This window comes from Lycium ferocissimum, unplaced genomic scaffold (assembly GCF_029784015.1).
Source record: "Lycium ferocissimum isolate CSIRO_LF1 unplaced genomic scaffold, AGI_CSIRO_Lferr_CH_V1 ctg12905, whole genome shotgun sequence".
Classification (NCBI taxonomy): domain Eukaryota; kingdom Viridiplantae; phylum Streptophyta; class Magnoliopsida; order Solanales; family Solanaceae; genus Lycium; species Lycium ferocissimum.
In genome coordinates, this window is record NW_026714590.1 from 21,305 (window position 1) to 39,220 (window position 17,916).

Sequence of the window (17,916 nt, forward strand, 5' to 3'; positions counted from 1 at the left end):
TAATTGATAACTTGGTAAAAATAATAATTAATATGCTATTATATATTAAAATACATTAATAATATAAAAAATCTTCAGAGCAGTGTCAAAGTATATAACTTAAATCCAATCATATCTTTTTATCTGATGTTGGTAAACCATTTCTCTCTTTCTCACTTTATAATAATTTATTTTTAAGAGGTTACTCACTCTATTGATTAACATGGTGATAGCATGTTGCTTATTAAAAAACAAAGTTTTATCTGGCTAATCAATTTGAAAAACACTTTTGTTAATATTAAGCAGTACTTTGTGCTTGATTAAGGTTTCAAAAAGTGCTTTTGCGCAGAAGCTATTTTTTAAACTGTTGAAAGCAGCTTCTGTTACTACTCAAAAGCATCCTAAAGAGATTGGTCAAACACTTTTTTTTTTCCCATCCGGTTCTTGTACCCACATTGGGGGCCCCCACTAATTCGGATTCGTGTCGCGTAAGGCCCAATTAAGGAGGAAGCACTCTGTAATAGAATTTTATCCATACCCAGAGCTCAATTCTGAGACCTCTGGTTAAAATTGGAGGAATCCTATCCATCCCACCGCAACCCTTGTTGGTGGTCAAACACTTCTACTTCCTAACATATTAGCACTTTAGAAAAAACACTTGTGACTTTCAAAAGCTTGGCCAATGGCCACAGGCTAAAGCCGCACTAGCTCCGTTAGGACCAACTAATAAAAGGGTTGACAATTGCAAAGTACAAATACTTCAAATAAGTACTGATTAAGGGATATGTGGAATAAATTATTGACTTATGTGAGGAAAATATATGGAATATATTGTTGACTTTGATGATGAATATCGATTATTACTTTGATAATGCCAATTAAGGTGCATTGACTTTCCGTTTATCAATGCATTAAGACACTAAGTTATTCTAACTCCCAAATCAAGACATCACGATCAGCTAATGTGAAAAAGACATAGTAGTAAAAACATTTAGAGGCAATTATGCAGCAAGCTTGCAGAGTAAATTCCAAAGCCCTTTAAATAGTACATGTTTACACTTTCAATGCAAACTCAATCCCCACAACTGGTCTCTTGCTTCCTTTCAAAGAAGAATTAATCTTTCTGGTAAAGTTTTAGCTATGGCAAAGAAGCCAAGCACGGGTCGGCAAAAGATCAAAATTGCCAAAATAGAAGTCAAGAATCACCTCCAAGTAACCTTCTCCAAACGTTGTTCAGAACTTTTCAAGAAAGCTAGTGAATTATGTACACTATGTGGTGTTGAAATTGCCATATAGTTTTCTCCCATGCAAGAAAAGTTTATACCTTTGGCCATACTATTGTTGAGTCCATTATGGATAGGTTTCTTTCACGAAATCCTCATCCAATCTTCAATCGGCTTTATCTTTTTGAGGCTCATAGACATGACAATGTTTGTGAGCTCAACTTGAAGCACACTCAAATTCTTGATGAGCTAGAAGTTGAGAAGAAAAAGAGTGAAGCATTTGATCAAATGAGGAAAACTCGTCAAAGCCAATATTGGTGGGAAGCCCCTATAGGTGAACTTGCCTATCAAGACCTTGAGCAATTAAAAAAATTCTATGGAAGACTTGAAAAAGAATGTGATAACTCATGCAAGCAAGATTATGGTTGAGAATAGTAATTCTTCATCTTTCATAGCTGAGAATGGTGCTGAGATGTTTGATAACTATGACATCAAGCCGGTTATGGATGCTTCAAATTACCCTCATAACCATACTATTGGTTATGATCATGGATTCTTTTAATCTTTTTTCCTCTTCTTTTGGTTAAATTAATCTAACCAGTACCTCACTGGTGGCCTTTGGTCTGAGTTTTCCATTTCTCAGTTTGTGTATTGCAGTTAAGATGTTGGCTGATCTCAATAGATGTTTCATTATTAAATGACATTAATACAGTGTAACCTTCTTCCATTTCTATCATCCTAGTATTATTTATGAGACCGATTTAAATCATATACAATGATACTGTAAAGAACTTTTAAGCTAGTGTAATTTAACCGATTTATTTTTCAGTTAACTGGTTCTACTTATTTATATGCAGTTACCTGTAGCTATCTTTTAGGTAAATAAAAGTTATCTAACTACCAAATTAGTAAATAACAGAATTTTGCTAAAATTAAGTTTTGCTAGAATTCCTCTGCACTTCTTCCCCTTGCTTCAAGCAGTATTTGATTGGAGATGGTATGTTTCCCATTTTCCTTAAATATTCTCAGAACATGGTGGGTGGTTCACTTGTATTCGGCTCTCTGCAGGAGCTTAGCCTTTGTGAATTATTGGATACTTTTACCCTAATACTAATAAACTAAATTTGACTTAACTAATAGACTTAAAACATATCGAATAAAGAGATAGAGACGAAAATCAACATGGATCCAAAGGTAATATATTGATAACATCCAATTTCCTTAACAATAAAAATAAGCTACTAGTTGGTAGACAGAAACTCCCACATTTGCACAACATCATTTCTATGCAGCCTTAATACAATTTGATAATCATAAAAAGGAAATAATAATGTCGCTGAGTCATTGCATTTGTTCTTAACACTGCTTGTCCTTACCAATAAGGTTTTCCCATACGCTTAGCATGCTTCTTTCCCATCCTATGTTTCTCCATCAACTTTTCAGAGGTGGTCCATATCTTGCATGTCTCACACCAGAACTCATATGCATTCTTGCTCAAGTCATCTGCACCTGATGGTTGATCATTATCGATTGGACCTGATGATCCTTCCTCTGAATTTGGTTTCTTTGGGAAAAGACTAATGCTGTAGTTTTTCTCATCCTTCTGTGCTCCTAAAGCAGCCTCCCTGCGTTTGTGTTTTTTTCCTTGGAGGTGGTTATTCAGGCCACATTGATCTGTAGCACTTACCTGACAAAGTGCACAACGCCACTCGTTTAACATTTTTCTTCAGAGCACTGCTTAATGAAGGCTTGTCAGCAACCTCTTCTATGGGTGTTATAGCTTTCCGTTTTGCTCCAGAGAAAATTGTGTCAGGCTTATCCTGTACAACGCCAAAAGAAACATTTGTCAGAAATTTAAACACCTCGTAAATGGTTTACAGATGTGAAAACCTATTGACGATTTCATAAATATTAAATGAATGTATTAAAGCAATACTAGCTCATAGAAAAATGGTCATATTTGTAATCAAGTAGTGTCTGATAAAATAGTCATCAGAAAACCAAGTATGTGACTAATGTGACAGAGTACCTAAAGGAAGAAAATCAGGGAACCTAGCATCTTTTCAAGGATCGAAACAGATATACTTCCTCCATTATAACCTATATTAACCCCATATACGCTACCTCTCCCTTAAACTGATGGTACTAATTACAGTGTTAAGAAAGAGGACATCGCATGTCCTGCTTTCCAAGAAATTACATTCAGCAGAAGACATTAACACTACAAAATAGCTACTGCAAGAAAATGTTCTAAGTTCTAATCGCCCATAGAAGAGAAGTTTATCAGAAAGCTTAAGCTGATAAATCCTACTAAAGTGTTGGAGAGATTTCACTCAAAGAGCTAAAGAAGAATTTGAAGATCTTTTACAAATATAATAGCTGATAACATTTGTTTGATAAATTGTGTGTACTTTTCTAAAGACAGGCTAGTTCTATTAGATGTGCATTAAGCAGTTTATGTTAGGTTTTTGGTTTTCCCTTCCTATGTGAAATTGGATTAATAAAACCCGATTCAATTTGGACCTGACCACTTTTGCCCAAAAATTCCTCTATATATAGGAGCAATTTAGGTCTTATTTTTAGTACACAAGAGTGAATTCATAGCAGCCATATATAGAGAGAAAAACATGAGAGAGAAAGCAGATTTTCATCCAGAAATTTTTTGCTACAGCAGTCCGCTTTAAATTACGTTTCCCGATTCGTTAACCGTTGGATCGTGCTGAAATTTGAAATGGGGGTTCTTAACATCTGGTTCTTCGATTTCAACGGTAGAGATCGGATTTTGTAGTTTTTAGCTCCAGTTTTCGAGTACGAACAGTAGCTCGATTTTGGGGGTGATTTCTCTCCTTTTCTTCACTAGTTTTGGTGCTATCTTTTATGTATTGTTGCTCCGTGCTTGGCTTTGTTGTTGTAGCCATTTGGAGAACATTGTTGTAACTCTTGTTGATTTTAGTGGAGCTTTTGTGGGTTTTGAGGTCCCGTGGATGTTTCCTCTTCACCTGAAGGGGTTTTACCACGTAAATTTGGTGTCTCTTGCATTCGATTTATTTTTGCTTGCTTTGCTATTTTATCGTTGGTATAGTCGCTCGCCCGAATTTCCATTTGTGCTAGTATTTATTGTCTTCTCTTGATTCAAATAGTGTGGGAAGTTTTGACTTGGGTATTTCTTCCGCTGTTACCTCGTCGTGCAATTTGGTTATTGCTTGTTTCTTCCCAACAAAGTGGTATCAGAGCTTGTGGTTATATTTGGTTGTGTTGATTGTCTATTTGAATGATGGAGGCAAATATGAGCAAGATGGTTTGTTTAAATGGCAGTAATTACCATATTTGGAAAAGCAAGATGAAAGATCTTCTATTTGTCAAGAAATTGCATTTATTCGCGTCATTTCTACAAAAAACCCGAGTCTACCGCACGAAGATTGGGAATTTTGGCACTTACAAAGTTTGTGACTATATTAGGCAATGGGTTGAAGATAATGTTCAAAATCATATTGTGAATGAGACAAATGCTAAAAAGCTTGTGGAAAAGCTTTCGAGACACTTTATGCTTCAAGACTAGCAATACATTTGTTTCTACCGAAACAATTGATGAATATTAGATACAAAGAGGGGTGGCTCTATTTCTCGATCATATAAATTGCTTTCGTGGTGTCCTCGATTAGTCAACTTCGGAACGGGTATCAAGTTTGACGAAGAACACATGGACTTTGACTTCTTCATACTTTTGCCGTACTCTTGGGAAACCCTCAGAGTTTCTTTGACTAATTCTCGCCCCAAACATGGCGTAACTATGGAATATGCTAAGAGTGGTGTTTTGAATGAAGAGACGAGAAGAAGATCTCAAGCTTCGTCTTCTTCACCTTCACACTCCGATGTTTTGGTTATCAAGACAGGGGAGAAGTAACTTCAGAGGTCTAATGACAAGAGGCAAAAGTAAGCAAGTCAAGATCCTCCAGCATGTAAGACCATAATGGATCGTTGTCACCGAAAGTGGCACATCAAGAAACATGCTATAAGTTTAAGAGAGACCCGAAAAAGCAAAAGAAAGAAGGCGATAATGAAAATCGTGTCGTTGCCGCCGAAAATGATCTTCTTGTTGCTTTTGTGGTAAAAAATGATATCAATCTTATTTCCAGGCGAGTCTACCTAGTTTTGGATTCATGTGTCATCACGTCACGCCAAAGAAGAAATTATTTTCTTCTACACTCCCCGGTAATTTTGAAATGTTACGAATAGCCATAATAAATGAGGCCGAGGTACTTGGCATCGATACGCTCGCTTGCAAAGTAAGAATGGTTCGAGGTTGGTTCTTAACAATGTCAAGTACGTTTCTCCGGATGTTCGTCTAAATTTGATTTCAGTAAGGCGTTCGACGAGGGTAATGATCAAACCGGCTGCAGGGCTGAAAGCTTTGGTGGTTCAATGATTGGGGCTCGAGGTAACAAGATATCCGACTCGTACTTATTTTGTGGCTCCATTTGTGGTGACTCAATAAATTTGGTAGAGAATAATACTTCATCGTAGTTATGGCATAAGGCTAAGTCATACGAGGAGAAGGGATTGATAATTTAGCTAAGAAGAATTTACTTTCGAGTGAAACAAGCAAAGTTAAAGAGATGTGTTTATTGCTCAGCAATGAAAGAGCTTCTTCGCAGTCGTTCGCCTTCAAGAAAGTCGAATTTGCCGGAGTTGGTACATCTCGATTTGTGTGGTCCTTTAAAGTAAGATCTCGTATGTCCACTTTACTTTGTGACTTTTATCGATGATCATTCTCACAAACTCGGGTATTTCTTTTGAAGTCCAAGGATCAAGTACTTGACGTGTTCAAGACTTTTTCAGCCTTAACAAAAGACAGACAGGAAGAAACTAAAATGCATCCGGGCCGTACAATGGTGGTGAATACATTAGTCCCTTTGATAATTATTGTAGACAATGTGGTATTCGAGATCGTAAAACTTATCCAAAGACTCCTCGCTAAATGGTTTAGCAGGACAGAATGAACGGAACTCTAAACAGTAGGTTAGATGTTTGGCTTTCGATGTTAAGTCGCGCATTCATTTTGGGAGAAGCACTTAATACTATCGCTATGTTATCAATTTATGTCCTATCGTTGCTTTGACGGTGATGTCCCCGACGAGTTTCGCTGCAAGGATATCTCTTATGCTCACCCGAGTAGTCTTCGGGTGTAAGGCTTTGTGCATGTTCCTAAGTGATGAGAGGTCAAAGCAGAAGTTAAAACTAGGCAATGTATCTTCATTGGTTATAGTCATGATAAATTTGGCATCGTTTCTATGATGCACCGAGAAGAAACCGGTTAAGCCGTGATGTTGTGATCTTAAAGACTGCATAATCAAGATTTTGACAAAGTCGGTATGCGTTGATTTCGCAGCAACGAGAGCTTAGTTGATGTCGATCCGCCTCGTGACTATTGCACTCGAAGAAAATCTTCAAAATGATGAAGATCAAGTTGATAATGAAGATAGTGATCATGTTCAAAATGACCTGAAGATAGTGATCATGTTCAAAATGACCGTCAAACATTTAAGTCATTGGACGCTCTAGTGTAAGATGAGAGGTTGTCAAAGAACCACTGCTATTAATGCTTCATAGAGTTCTCTTAGAAGATCTATTAGAGAGAAAGTACATTCATCACGTTATTCTCCCAATGAGTTTGTACTCTTGACTGATGGGGGAGAACTTAAAAGTTTTGATGAGGTCATGGATAGTGAAGAAAAAGAAAGGTGGTTTGATGCTATGCAAGATGAGATTAAATCCTTGCATAATAATCATACATTTGATCTGGTTAAGTTTTCAAGAGATAGAAAAGCATTGAAAAACAGATGGATTTTTAGTGGTGAAACATACATTGCAACTTAGCTTTCATCCCGCATAAGGCTAGATTGTCATTGGCGGGTTTTAATCGTAAAAAGAGTCGATTTTGACGAAATCTTTTCTCCATTGCGAAGATGTCATCCTTTCAAAGTTGTTCGGGCTTGGCCGCAAGTCTAGATTTAGAGTGTTATTGCCGATCGCCGGACGCGTTCTCCACATAGTCGTAGGGAGAATTGTTAGATTTTTGAATTTTCCTTCCATGTGTGGAATCGATTAATAAAACCCGATCCACTGACTCGCCAATTTTGCCCAAAAATTCCTCTATATATAGGATCAATTTAGGTGTTTTTAGAAAACGCGAGAGAATATTTCGTCTAGAAATTTTTTGCTACAAAGAAATTCGCTTTAAATTGCGTTTTCCGATTCGCTCAAAGGCTCAGGGGTTTTGAATTTTGTGGTCTTTATGAGTACTGTTGTTAGCGGTTTTTCGGCATTTAACCGAAATTCGGTTTTTCTGTTTTGCCGTTCCGTGTTTTTAATATAATATTTTTTTATACCGAAATTTTAATATATATTTTTTTTATACCAATATATATTAAAATTTCACCATGAATCACAAATTCACACTTCACAAAGCAGTATATCTTCTCACTTCTCAAATTAATTTACGAGGGCCCAATTAATTACCCAAGCCCAAATCCATTTCACTAGTAATTAATTTAATTACATTTTTTGCACGGATGTCTTCTTCGGGGTGGTCTTTAAATTTCGCCTTCAAATTTGTGGTCTTTAAATTTTGCCCTTCATATTTGTGGTCTTTAAATTTTGGCTCTTCATATCCGGGGTTGGTCTTAAAATAAAAATTTTGCCGGGGAGTGTTGCTTGGATCCAAGATACAATCTTTAAGAAAAGTTAAAAGACGCATAACTAAAAGCCCTCAAGAAATACTTTCTTTCCGTTGTACTTTTAGTTAAACATAACTAAAAGTCCGTTTTATGGGCATACAAAATTTAAACTTTGCCTTATAAGGCAAACTTTTTTTTTGTCAAAAGTCTATTTTATTCCATCCAAAAACTTTACAAAAGACAAAGTTAAAGCCGACTCAACCGTACATGGTAAAATTCCTACTCACTAACTTGTATAAGTCAAACTAAGAGCAACTATTACATTAAAAAAAAAAAAAAGCTTCAATCAACTACACTTACTGGTGGATAAAGAACTCATAGCGCAAGAGCTCTCTCGCCATTTGAAGTTGTTCCCGCTTTGGATGTGAATATGTTGTGCAATCTCTCTCGCAAAGTCTATCGTGAAGAAACCGAGTTTCTCAAGACCGCCTACGTAAGATGCAATCGTGGCACTTGAATGCCAAATTTAAGTTTCATCAACAATTGCTAACTACTTTGTATTGCTGCGCAAAGTGTGAATTTGTATCCGGGATGGACATTTGGTTTAGCAAGATAATACTTTTCCATGTAACTTTGGTTTATATGCTTGAAAAAATACATATATATGCTTCAAGGCAAAGTTTGCCCATAAGGCATAAGTATGCCCCCATCTAAGATAAGTTTAGTAAATCCTTAACAAGTTTATGCCGATGGGGGCATACTTTTAAAGGGCAAACTTTTATGCGAACCAAGATAACTTTGTGAAGGAATTATCAAAGTTATGTCGACCCGCATACTTATGCCAAGTCCGGCCCATAAGGCATGAAAGTATGCCGGTCCGCATAAAATTTGTAATTCCTTAACAAAAAAGTATACGGTCCGCATAACTTTGGTAATTATAAAGGGGTTTTCAAGTTGGTCCAAAGTCACGGTAGCTTTCGGCTTACACATCAAGAGGTCGTCCATCTCAATGTCGTTCAAAGTGTATTTAACCTTTCTATAACAAGATGCCCAGCGTGAATCAATCCCATAAATTCCATCAAAGGAGATGTTGCATTGACTTCTCATTGAAAAACATCAAACCGCATTACCTACAGATCACAAAGGCAATATGTTCTACCCTTACGAGAAGACCTTGCAGGAGCGCGGGTATGAAAGATTATAACATTCAACAGATACACAAGAAAGATACACGGTATGACAACCAAGCAGCAAGAAAGATGTGTTCTCTCACAGTTATGATCAAAGCTTACGCCGGCTGGGGGCATATTTTTAATGGGCAAACTTTTATGCGGACCTCAAGATAACTTTGTGAAGGAATTATCAAAGTTATCTGGGACCGCATACTTATGCCAAGTACGCCATTACAGTATAAGTATGCCGGTCCGCATAACTTTGATAATTCCTTAACAAAAATACGGTCCGAGATAACTTTGGTAATTATAAAGGGGTTTTCAAGTTGGTCCAAAGTCACGAGTTTCGACTTACACATCAAGAGGTTGTCCATCTCAATGTCGTTCAAAGTGCTGCATTTAACCTTTTCTATAACAAAGATATCCTTAAATTCCGTGAGGGAGATGTTGCAAGGTGAATCAATCCCATAAATTCCATCAGAAGGAGACGTGGTATGAAAGATTATAACATTCTCATACAAAAAACATCAAACCAGCAAAGCGACGGCTGTGTGATCACAAGTTATGATCAAAATATGTTCTATTTTTAATGGGCAAACTTTTATACACAGACAGAGCATAACTGTGAAGAATGGTATGAAAGATTATAACATTCAATACGCCCACAAGGATACGGGTGAAAGATACGGTGACTAACCAAGATATAAAGGGGTTTTCAAGTTGGTCAAAGATCGCTTGTTCCTCACAAAGTTATGATCGTTAAATGAACCTTTCTATAGCAATGGAAGGTGAATCAATCCCATATTTTTGAAGCCTGCGTTGAAAAACATTTACATACCTGATCCGCAGATATATTCTACCCCTTGATCAGGCTTGATGGTATGAAAGATTATAACATTCAGCAGAGATCGGGAAAGATACATGGTGACTTTAACATTGTGTTCCTGTAAAATTTATGATCAAAGTTATCTTATGGGGGCATATTTTAATGGGCAAGCTTTTTATCGGACCCGGCGTAAACAATGAAGGAATTATCAAAAAGTTATGCTCGTCAAGGCCAGATAACTTTGATAATTCCTTAACAAAAATATCCGGTCCAGATAAATAAATTTAAACTTGCCTTAATTTTTTTTTAAAATTTTGACTCACGCGTGGGTTCGAACCTGGAACCTATGGGTGTTAAATTTTCAAGGGCAAATTTTAAAGATTTCAAATGAGGGGCAAAATTTAAAAGACCACCCCAAAGAAGGGCAATTCTGCAATTGCCTATTTAATTATCCAAGCCCTAGTCCACTCCCCAGGTGCAAATCAAACCTTCGGGCCAGTTCTCTTCGCTTTTCACGCCTCATCGCTCGGTGCTCCCTTGCTGGCACTCGCTTCTTCTTCGGTTCTTCCACAATCAACCGAACTTCCACAGGTGACAAATTAATGGTTGCGTTTCTACTCCCACAAACTTAAGGTAATTTTATTTCCTTCTTATAATTTCTCATTTTTAGGCTCCCACAAACCGTTGTCTTTACATTCTTAATTTCTTATTCAAACGAAATTTCAATTCCCCCAAGTTTTAACTTGTACAAGATGGTAGTGACAATTTCCCAAGTTTGTAATCTCAATAAATTCCCTCAATATATCGTAGAGAAATGGGTATGTCAATATCTAAGTTTGTAAAAATGCTATGGTATTTTTCGCATTTGTTGTGGTATTTTTTCGTATTTGTTAAATTTTCTTAAATTATCAAGTGGGTTAGGACTTAGGATAATTTCTTGCATATTTGTTGCTTTTTGCTTGGTTCTATCGAGTGCTTGTCGAGTGCTCGACCGTATAGAGCTTTATCTTATAGTTTCTTCTCTTTTTAATTTTTTATAGATGGCGGATGAAACTAGATTAAGTTTGACCGTTCAACTGATAGCGTACCTAATACAGATGATAGCAATGACAACTCACTTGACACCGAGCCCCAGGTAACAAAGAAAAGAAAGAATATGAAATCTAGATCAGATGTTTGGGAGCATTATGATAAGGTCATTGTAAATGGTATTGTTAAAGCAAAGTGTAGACATTGTAAAAATCTTTATGCAGCTAATACATCCGTAAATGGAACAACGGGATTGAGACAACATATAGCTTTGAGGTGCCTACCATATAAAGCCAAGATTGAAACTAGCACTCAAAAGATAAATTTTGCATCTACGGATGAGCATGAGCCGCGTTGGGAATTTGATCAACAATTAATTAGGAGGGCTTTAGTTGAGATGATAATTATAGATGAACTACCATTTAGCTTTGTAGAAAAGGAAGGCTTCAAGAAGTTTATGCAAGTAGCCCAACCTTTATTTCAAGTTCCTTCCCATAGAACAACAAGGGATTGTTAGCGGACGTTACGATGAATCGAGACTAGATTTGAAGAAGTCTTTTAGAGAAGCAAAAGCAAAAATTTGCCTTACCACCGACACATGGACATCGTTGCAAAGAATTAATTATATGTGTTTGATCAAGCTCACTATATTGATAGAGATTGGGTTTTGCATAAAAAAATATTGAATTTTTGCCCTATCACTAGTCATAAAGGGTGAAAGCATATGGCGAGAGGCTATTGGCACTTGTTTGCTTTATTGGAACTTGGATCAAGATTTTTCATATCATCGTTGATAATGCTTCTTCCAATGATGTTACGTTTAGAGAATTGTCTAAACAGCTTAAATAATTGGGAAACTAATATAATGGATGGTAAGCATCTTCATGTGAGATGTATGGCTCACGATACTTAATCTAATTGTGCAAGAAGGTTTGAAGGAAATTGATGCTTCACAAACGTGTTAGGCAAATGGTAAGGTATGTTAGATCATCTTTGGCAAGAGGAGCTCACTTTAAGAAATGTTGTGAAGTTCAAAAGGTGGAATGTTCTAAATCATTAGAGCTAGATGTGCCTACTAGGTGGAATTCCACCTACTTGATGTTGGATACAAGACAACACTTTGAGAATGCCTTTGATAGGTTTGATCTTTTTGATGAGAATTTTAATAAATATCTTTCTACTCATGTTCTTGAAGATGGAAGTGTCACAGTCCCGTCGCATGTGATGATTGGGCGAATGTAAGGAATGTGGTAAAGTTTCTTGAAAGATTTCATGAGCTCACCGTAAAGGTTTCGTGTTCACATTACGTTACTTCTAATGTTCATTTTGAGGATATATGTGAGCTTGATGTACATTTGAAAGTGTGTTTAGAAAGTGAAGATGTTAGTTCGAGTCTTATGGTCGAGCGAATGAGACAAAAGTTCAAAAAGTATTGGGGGGATCCCGAAAAGATGAACAAAATGATTTTTATTGCTTCCGTGTTGGATCCTCGTAATAAGTTTGTGTATGTTAACTTTGGGCTTGAAGAGCTATTGGTGAGGAAGTAGGAAAGAAAGTAAGCGAAGGAGTGTACGATTATATGAAATCTTTGTTTGGGAGAGTATCTAAAAATTATTCAAGAGAATTTCATCATAAATCATCTCCATCTACATCTTCTTCATCTCAATGCTCATCGATGTATCTTCTAATTCGACACCTCTTTGAAAAAAAAGCTTTTGGAGAGCTAAGCTTCACTTCAAGAAACAAAAGAAGATTCTCGTGGCGGAGTGCTAAATCGGAGTTGGATAGATACCTTAGTGAAGATCAAGAGCTTGAAGATGAACGTGTTGAGTTTTTTTATCTTAGATTGGTGGAAAGTAAATGCTCTAGATTTCCCGTTCTTTCGCAGTTGGCTCGTGATGTATTGGCTATTCCGGTTTCTAGCGTGGCATCGGAATGTGCATTTAGTATCGGTGGGCGTATTCTTGATCCATTTAGAAGTTCATTAACTCCTAAATATGTGCAATCTCTTATTTGTTCTCAAGATTGGCGAGAGAAGAGACTAAACCCGTTAGTGTGGAAGAAAGTTCGAGTATCTTGAGAAACTTGAACTTGGTAAGGTTTTATATAGTTTTGTGTGTTTTAGTGCAAAAATCATATTCTTATTTATGTTGTATGACATATTTGATTAAATTATCTTTAGAGATGGCAAATAGTGGAAGAGATCCTTGCATTGTTGATGTTTGATTGCAAATTGCTATTTTTTGCTACTAGTGGTAAGTTCAATATTTGATTTTGTAGTTTTGTTCTTTTATCTTGAAAGTTATATTCTAACTTTGGTTTTATCTTACTTCTTATCATGTTCAACAGTTCAAGTTCAACCATGCCTCCTAAAGCTCGTTCACAGTCTGGGAATACTTTGCGATAGTTCAAGACAATGAAGAAGGGCGTAAAGTAAGGTGCTTGACATGCGGTATGATAATTAAATATAATCCAAGAGTGATCGGCACAAGTTCCTTGTTGAAGTACATGTTGAGAAATGTCTTGAGCGTCAACAAGAGAGGCAAATTCGCCTTCAAATTTAAGCTTATGTTTTGAATTTGGTGAATTTCGGACCAAATTGTGATTGCTAGTATTGTGTTAAGACGATGGATTTAAGACTTAGTTCGTGACAGCTAATGTTTTGTATTTGGAGCTAGATTTTAAGAAATTTGTGTTGTTTGGATGCGGCTTGTTTTAAACTTATGTTATTTGTGTTGCTCGTTTTTAGTTTTTTACCGTGTGCCCCGTTTTATGTTGTTACTTTAACTTATTTATCTCCGTTAAGGACTTAAGGTACCGATTTTATTTCGGATTGGCAGCCGCTGTTCGGCTGGCCGGTAGGCCTTGCTGCTTTGGGCGCTGTGCGAAGCCGCCGCTGTCTTCGCACGGTATGGCTGCGCGTTCTTGGTTTGATGGTGGCCGCCGCGGCCGCTTAGTTAGATAAAGGGAGTACTATATATCGCATTGCACACTCTGAAAGGATGTATTAGGTGTAAGATATGGGGAACCATTTAGCCATTTTACCGTCTATCTATAGCTGGCTGCTTTTGTCTCCAATGCATGTAAAGTTGTTCTCAAATTGAATTTTTGGGGATTCAGAAGAGAAAATGGCTTTGACGAGAGTCGAGACACAAACTCCGCTTTTGATTCTTTACTATATCCTCTGTCACTGCTTGTGCCCATCGCTAGGTTATATTTTCTAATTAAACATCGCAGCGATCGCCAGTTAAGATGAACCTTTGAAACGCTTATCTATACGAGTCGCTATATCGTGTTTTAGAGAAGCAACTACCCTTCGCGGGAACCCAAAATGATTGGACCGTTACAGCGGTGGCTGCCGCCGGCGGGCCGCCGGTTGCTCACCATATTGTACCATAAAGCCGCCGCGCGGATTCTTTTTGGTGGCCGCCGGTCGCCGGCGGCCGGCCGGCGGCCGGCCGCCGCGCCGCCGCGGTCATCCATTTTCCACTATTTTTTCAAGCTTGTTTTCTAATCATTGATAGTGTTATGATATGTTGATCATGAATCATTTGGTAACGGGTGACTATTGTTTAACCAATGCCAAAAAACCGAATTATAAAACCGAACCAAACTTCAAAACACCGTACCGAACCGAACTAATTCGGTGCGGTGTTCGGTTTCCACTTTAAAAAAACCGAAACCGAAATACCGAACCGAACTTTGAAAAAACCGAACCGAACAACCGAACGCCCACCCCTAGTTTTGGTGCTATCTTTTATGCATTGTTGCTCCGTGCTTGGCTTTGTTGTTGTAGCCATTTGGAGAATATTGTTGTAACTCTTGTTGATTTTAGTGGAGCTTTTGGGGGCCGGAGGTCCCGTGGATGTTTCCTCTTCACCTTGAAGGGGTTTTACCAAGTAAATTTGGTGTCTCTTGCATTCGATTTATTTTTGCTTGCTTTATTATTTTATTGTTGGTATAGCTGCTGCCCGAATTTTCATTTGTGTTAGTATTTATTGTCTTCTCTTGATTCAAATAGTGTGAGAAGTTTTGACTTGGATATTTCTTCCGCTGTGACCTCATCGTGCAATTTGGTTATTGTTTTTTTCTTCTCAACAGTTTATGCTTCGACCACTTAAGCGGACAGAAAGAGAATGTCCCTGTGTAGATAACGTAGCTTGCACTCAAACAAGGTGGCCTACCTCCAGACTAAACCACATATGAAAATCAAGGACCTGCGATAGATACAGCTGTCAATTATAATCTAATTTTTCTGACGTTCAGAAGACTACGCCAGAAAAAAGAAAAAAAAGTTGCAAAACCATCACATGGTTTGGCAACTCAAACAAATAATCCTGACTCTTGCAGGTCAATAACAGGCATGCCCATGTCACATCTGGCTTCACCAATTGGTTCACAAGTAATATGGCCACCAACTGCCAGGGAAACAACCCCGTCACATATCTTGTCCCTAGAATGACAACATCCTATACACCAACTAGTGATTGGTCTGCGTAAATTCAAGATTCAGTAGTTGAAAGGCCCCTTGTCTACATACATATTGAAAGAAAAGATGTCATGAGCCTCAAACAATGTTGGAAAGTAAGTTATTTAGTAGTGAGCACCATAATTATGAAGATTCTTAGAGGTCACGTGCGGATAATTCCAGCAAGTCTCAATCGCAACTCAATGAAATTGAGTCAACATTATGAGCAAAGGGTAGCAATTGAAAGAAAGATACTGTGGAAAGAAAGTATGGATCTACCTATGAAAGAGGGAAAAACCAGCATAATCCCTTAAGTATTGGTATATATATATATATTTTTGTCCTAATATATAGTTGAAAAAGTGGACAGCTTTGGTCCTAACTTTAACAGAGTCCCTAAAACTAACGGGAAAAGGCATAAAGCTAACACCAACAATAATAGCTAGGATTTTGTGAAGCAACAGTGTTGGTCGAGAGCTTGGAGCCCAAGTAGATTTGGGCAATTTCTTACACTTTAGTGTTAACCATTATGAGCTGACTTGACAACCTGATAAAGAGATTTCTGAGGCCAAAGAAAAGATAGTCTCGAACTTCTGGTGGGAGGTTATGAATGATGTGGCCATTGCAGCAATAGAGCACGGATACTACTTGGCAACGGCCATTTTTTATTCAGCAGAAGAACTGAGGTTGATGCGGCCTTTCGTTACCGGATTCATTTGGACCCAGTATTTTTGGCGCAGTGCATCAATTTATATGTAAAAATTTACTAAAATTGCAATAAATCTCTTAGATATGAAATCATAATTTTAAAGATATAATGAGTTTAGTGTTAAAACCTAAATATTGAACCCATAAAACTTAAATCCTAAATCCACCTTGGCAGAAGAATACATGTTTCCAAGAACCTGAGATTATGGGGTTAGTGAGGATTGATCAAGACTGTTGTCTGTGCACGAGAAACAAAGCCGAAAAGGGAACAAAATCTTTTCACTACTTCATTTGATTTCAATATAGCAACCATTTCTAAGGATATTAAACTTCAAAACTCAAATAGTCGGCATACTTCAATTTACACAAAAACTTAAACAGACGACGCAAATAACAAATTGTGACTGATTTCCTTTGAAATTTTAACACAAAAAGCAAAAAAGACTGCAGCATTGAAACTGAATAACATAGACATATCTGCAGTAATCAAGAGTTAATAAACAGATAAACAGGGCCAACAATAAAGAAAAATATGAACCAACAAGATTTCGCTATCTTTCCTTATGCCAGACTCTAATGTGGGCTGCAATTGTGAAATCTCCGGCTCTGCAGTCTCGATCTTTGGAACAGGCTTCAATGTTGAAACTTTTGGTCCTACCGCACGTTGCTGAAAAGGCACCTCTAAAATCTCTTCCACGTTATATCTACCACCAAGTCCAGATACAGAGGCACCCATTCCCATGGCATCAGCTTGTTGGTTCAACAATGGAAGCCTTGGTGAATAATTCAATGAAGCAAATCTTCTATCTCCTCTCTTCATTGCTACTTCTCTTTCCATCATCAGCTCTTTTCTTATCTCAAACTCCAACATTCGCTTTGCAGAAACCTCTTCAGCAATGATCTCTTCCCTAATACGCTCTTGCTCAATCTCTTTCCTCATTGCCTCATAACGCTTATTGCTAGGAGCATAAAAACTGTTGAACGACCGACCGACATAGGGAGCCATGTAACCAGCTAAAACAAAAACACAAAAAATAAAGAGAGACATTGTTAACGGAAGATGTAGACAAGAGCAAGTGTATCCTGTGATTTAAGTGTTCAACATCTTAAATTTTTAACATTAAACCATTACATTTTTTAAAGTTATGGTTCATATCTACTATTTATTATAATTTTAGTAAATTTTTACACATAAATTTATACCCCGTAACGAAAGTTTGGAGTTGAACCCCAAGTTATAGAGCTCTATCCGCCACTGGATGTAGGAATGTGCTTTTGCATGCATAGAAACTGAAATTGTGTTTAGACAAACACGCAGGAATGGTTAGTTGAGTGAAGCCTGAAATCTGATGATGTATACCAGTTGAAGTTGAAGGTGGTTGACGATCAGGGGATGAATACTCCAACACCAAACCTATTTCTTTTTGAAACACAGTAGAAAAGAGGTCGTTTGAGTTGAAGAGCATTTAAGGCACTTATCGTCCCATACAGTTTCTCTCCAATCACTTTTTACTTGTCAGTATTTATTAGGAGTCTATTTTTATTAAATTATTCTTGTTAATTATGCATTGAAAATATAAGTTTGACTACACTATTAAGTACTTCCTCCGTCCGTTTTTACTTCGCTTCTACGTTTAATCCCGCACACTCCTTACGAATACTTCCGTCCTAGTTTAATTGTTTTTTACCGACTCGCACAACTCCTAAGAAACAACAAATAACATGATAATTCTACTATGTCACTCTTATTTATTATATGTCGGGAAATGAATTGGGGATATGTAGTACTTAATAATAAGAGTAAATAGGTAAATTAGTATTAGTTTTAAAACGG

At 37.2% G+C, this 17,916-nt stretch overlaps 1 protein-coding gene and 1 pseudogene across 1 annotated transcript; one reads left to right on the forward strand and one right to left on the reverse strand.

The window, feature by feature from the left end:
* The first annotated feature begins 976 nt into the window (after positions 1-976).
* LOC132042035 (agamous-like MADS-box protein AGL62) lies at positions 977-1,946 on the forward strand (annotated as a pseudogene).
* Positions 1,947-2,402: 456 nt separating this feature from the next.
* On the reverse strand, positions 2,403-3,115 carry LOC132042034 (UBP1-associated proteins 1C-like). Its single transcript, XM_059432670.1, has one exon. It carries the CDS (start codon positions 2,920-2,922, stop codon positions 2,575-2,577), a length of 348 nt encoding a protein of 115 aa, XP_059288653.1. The 5' UTR covers positions 2,923-3,115; the 3' UTR covers positions 2,403-2,574.
* Between the last annotated feature and the right edge of the window lie 14,801 nt (positions 3,116-17,916).

Coding starts and splice junctions, on each gene's coding strand:
- LOC132042034 (XM_059432670.1), bottom strand. CDS start 2,922: ATGTTAAACGAGTGGCGTTGTGCACTTTGTCAGGTAAGTGCTACAGAT.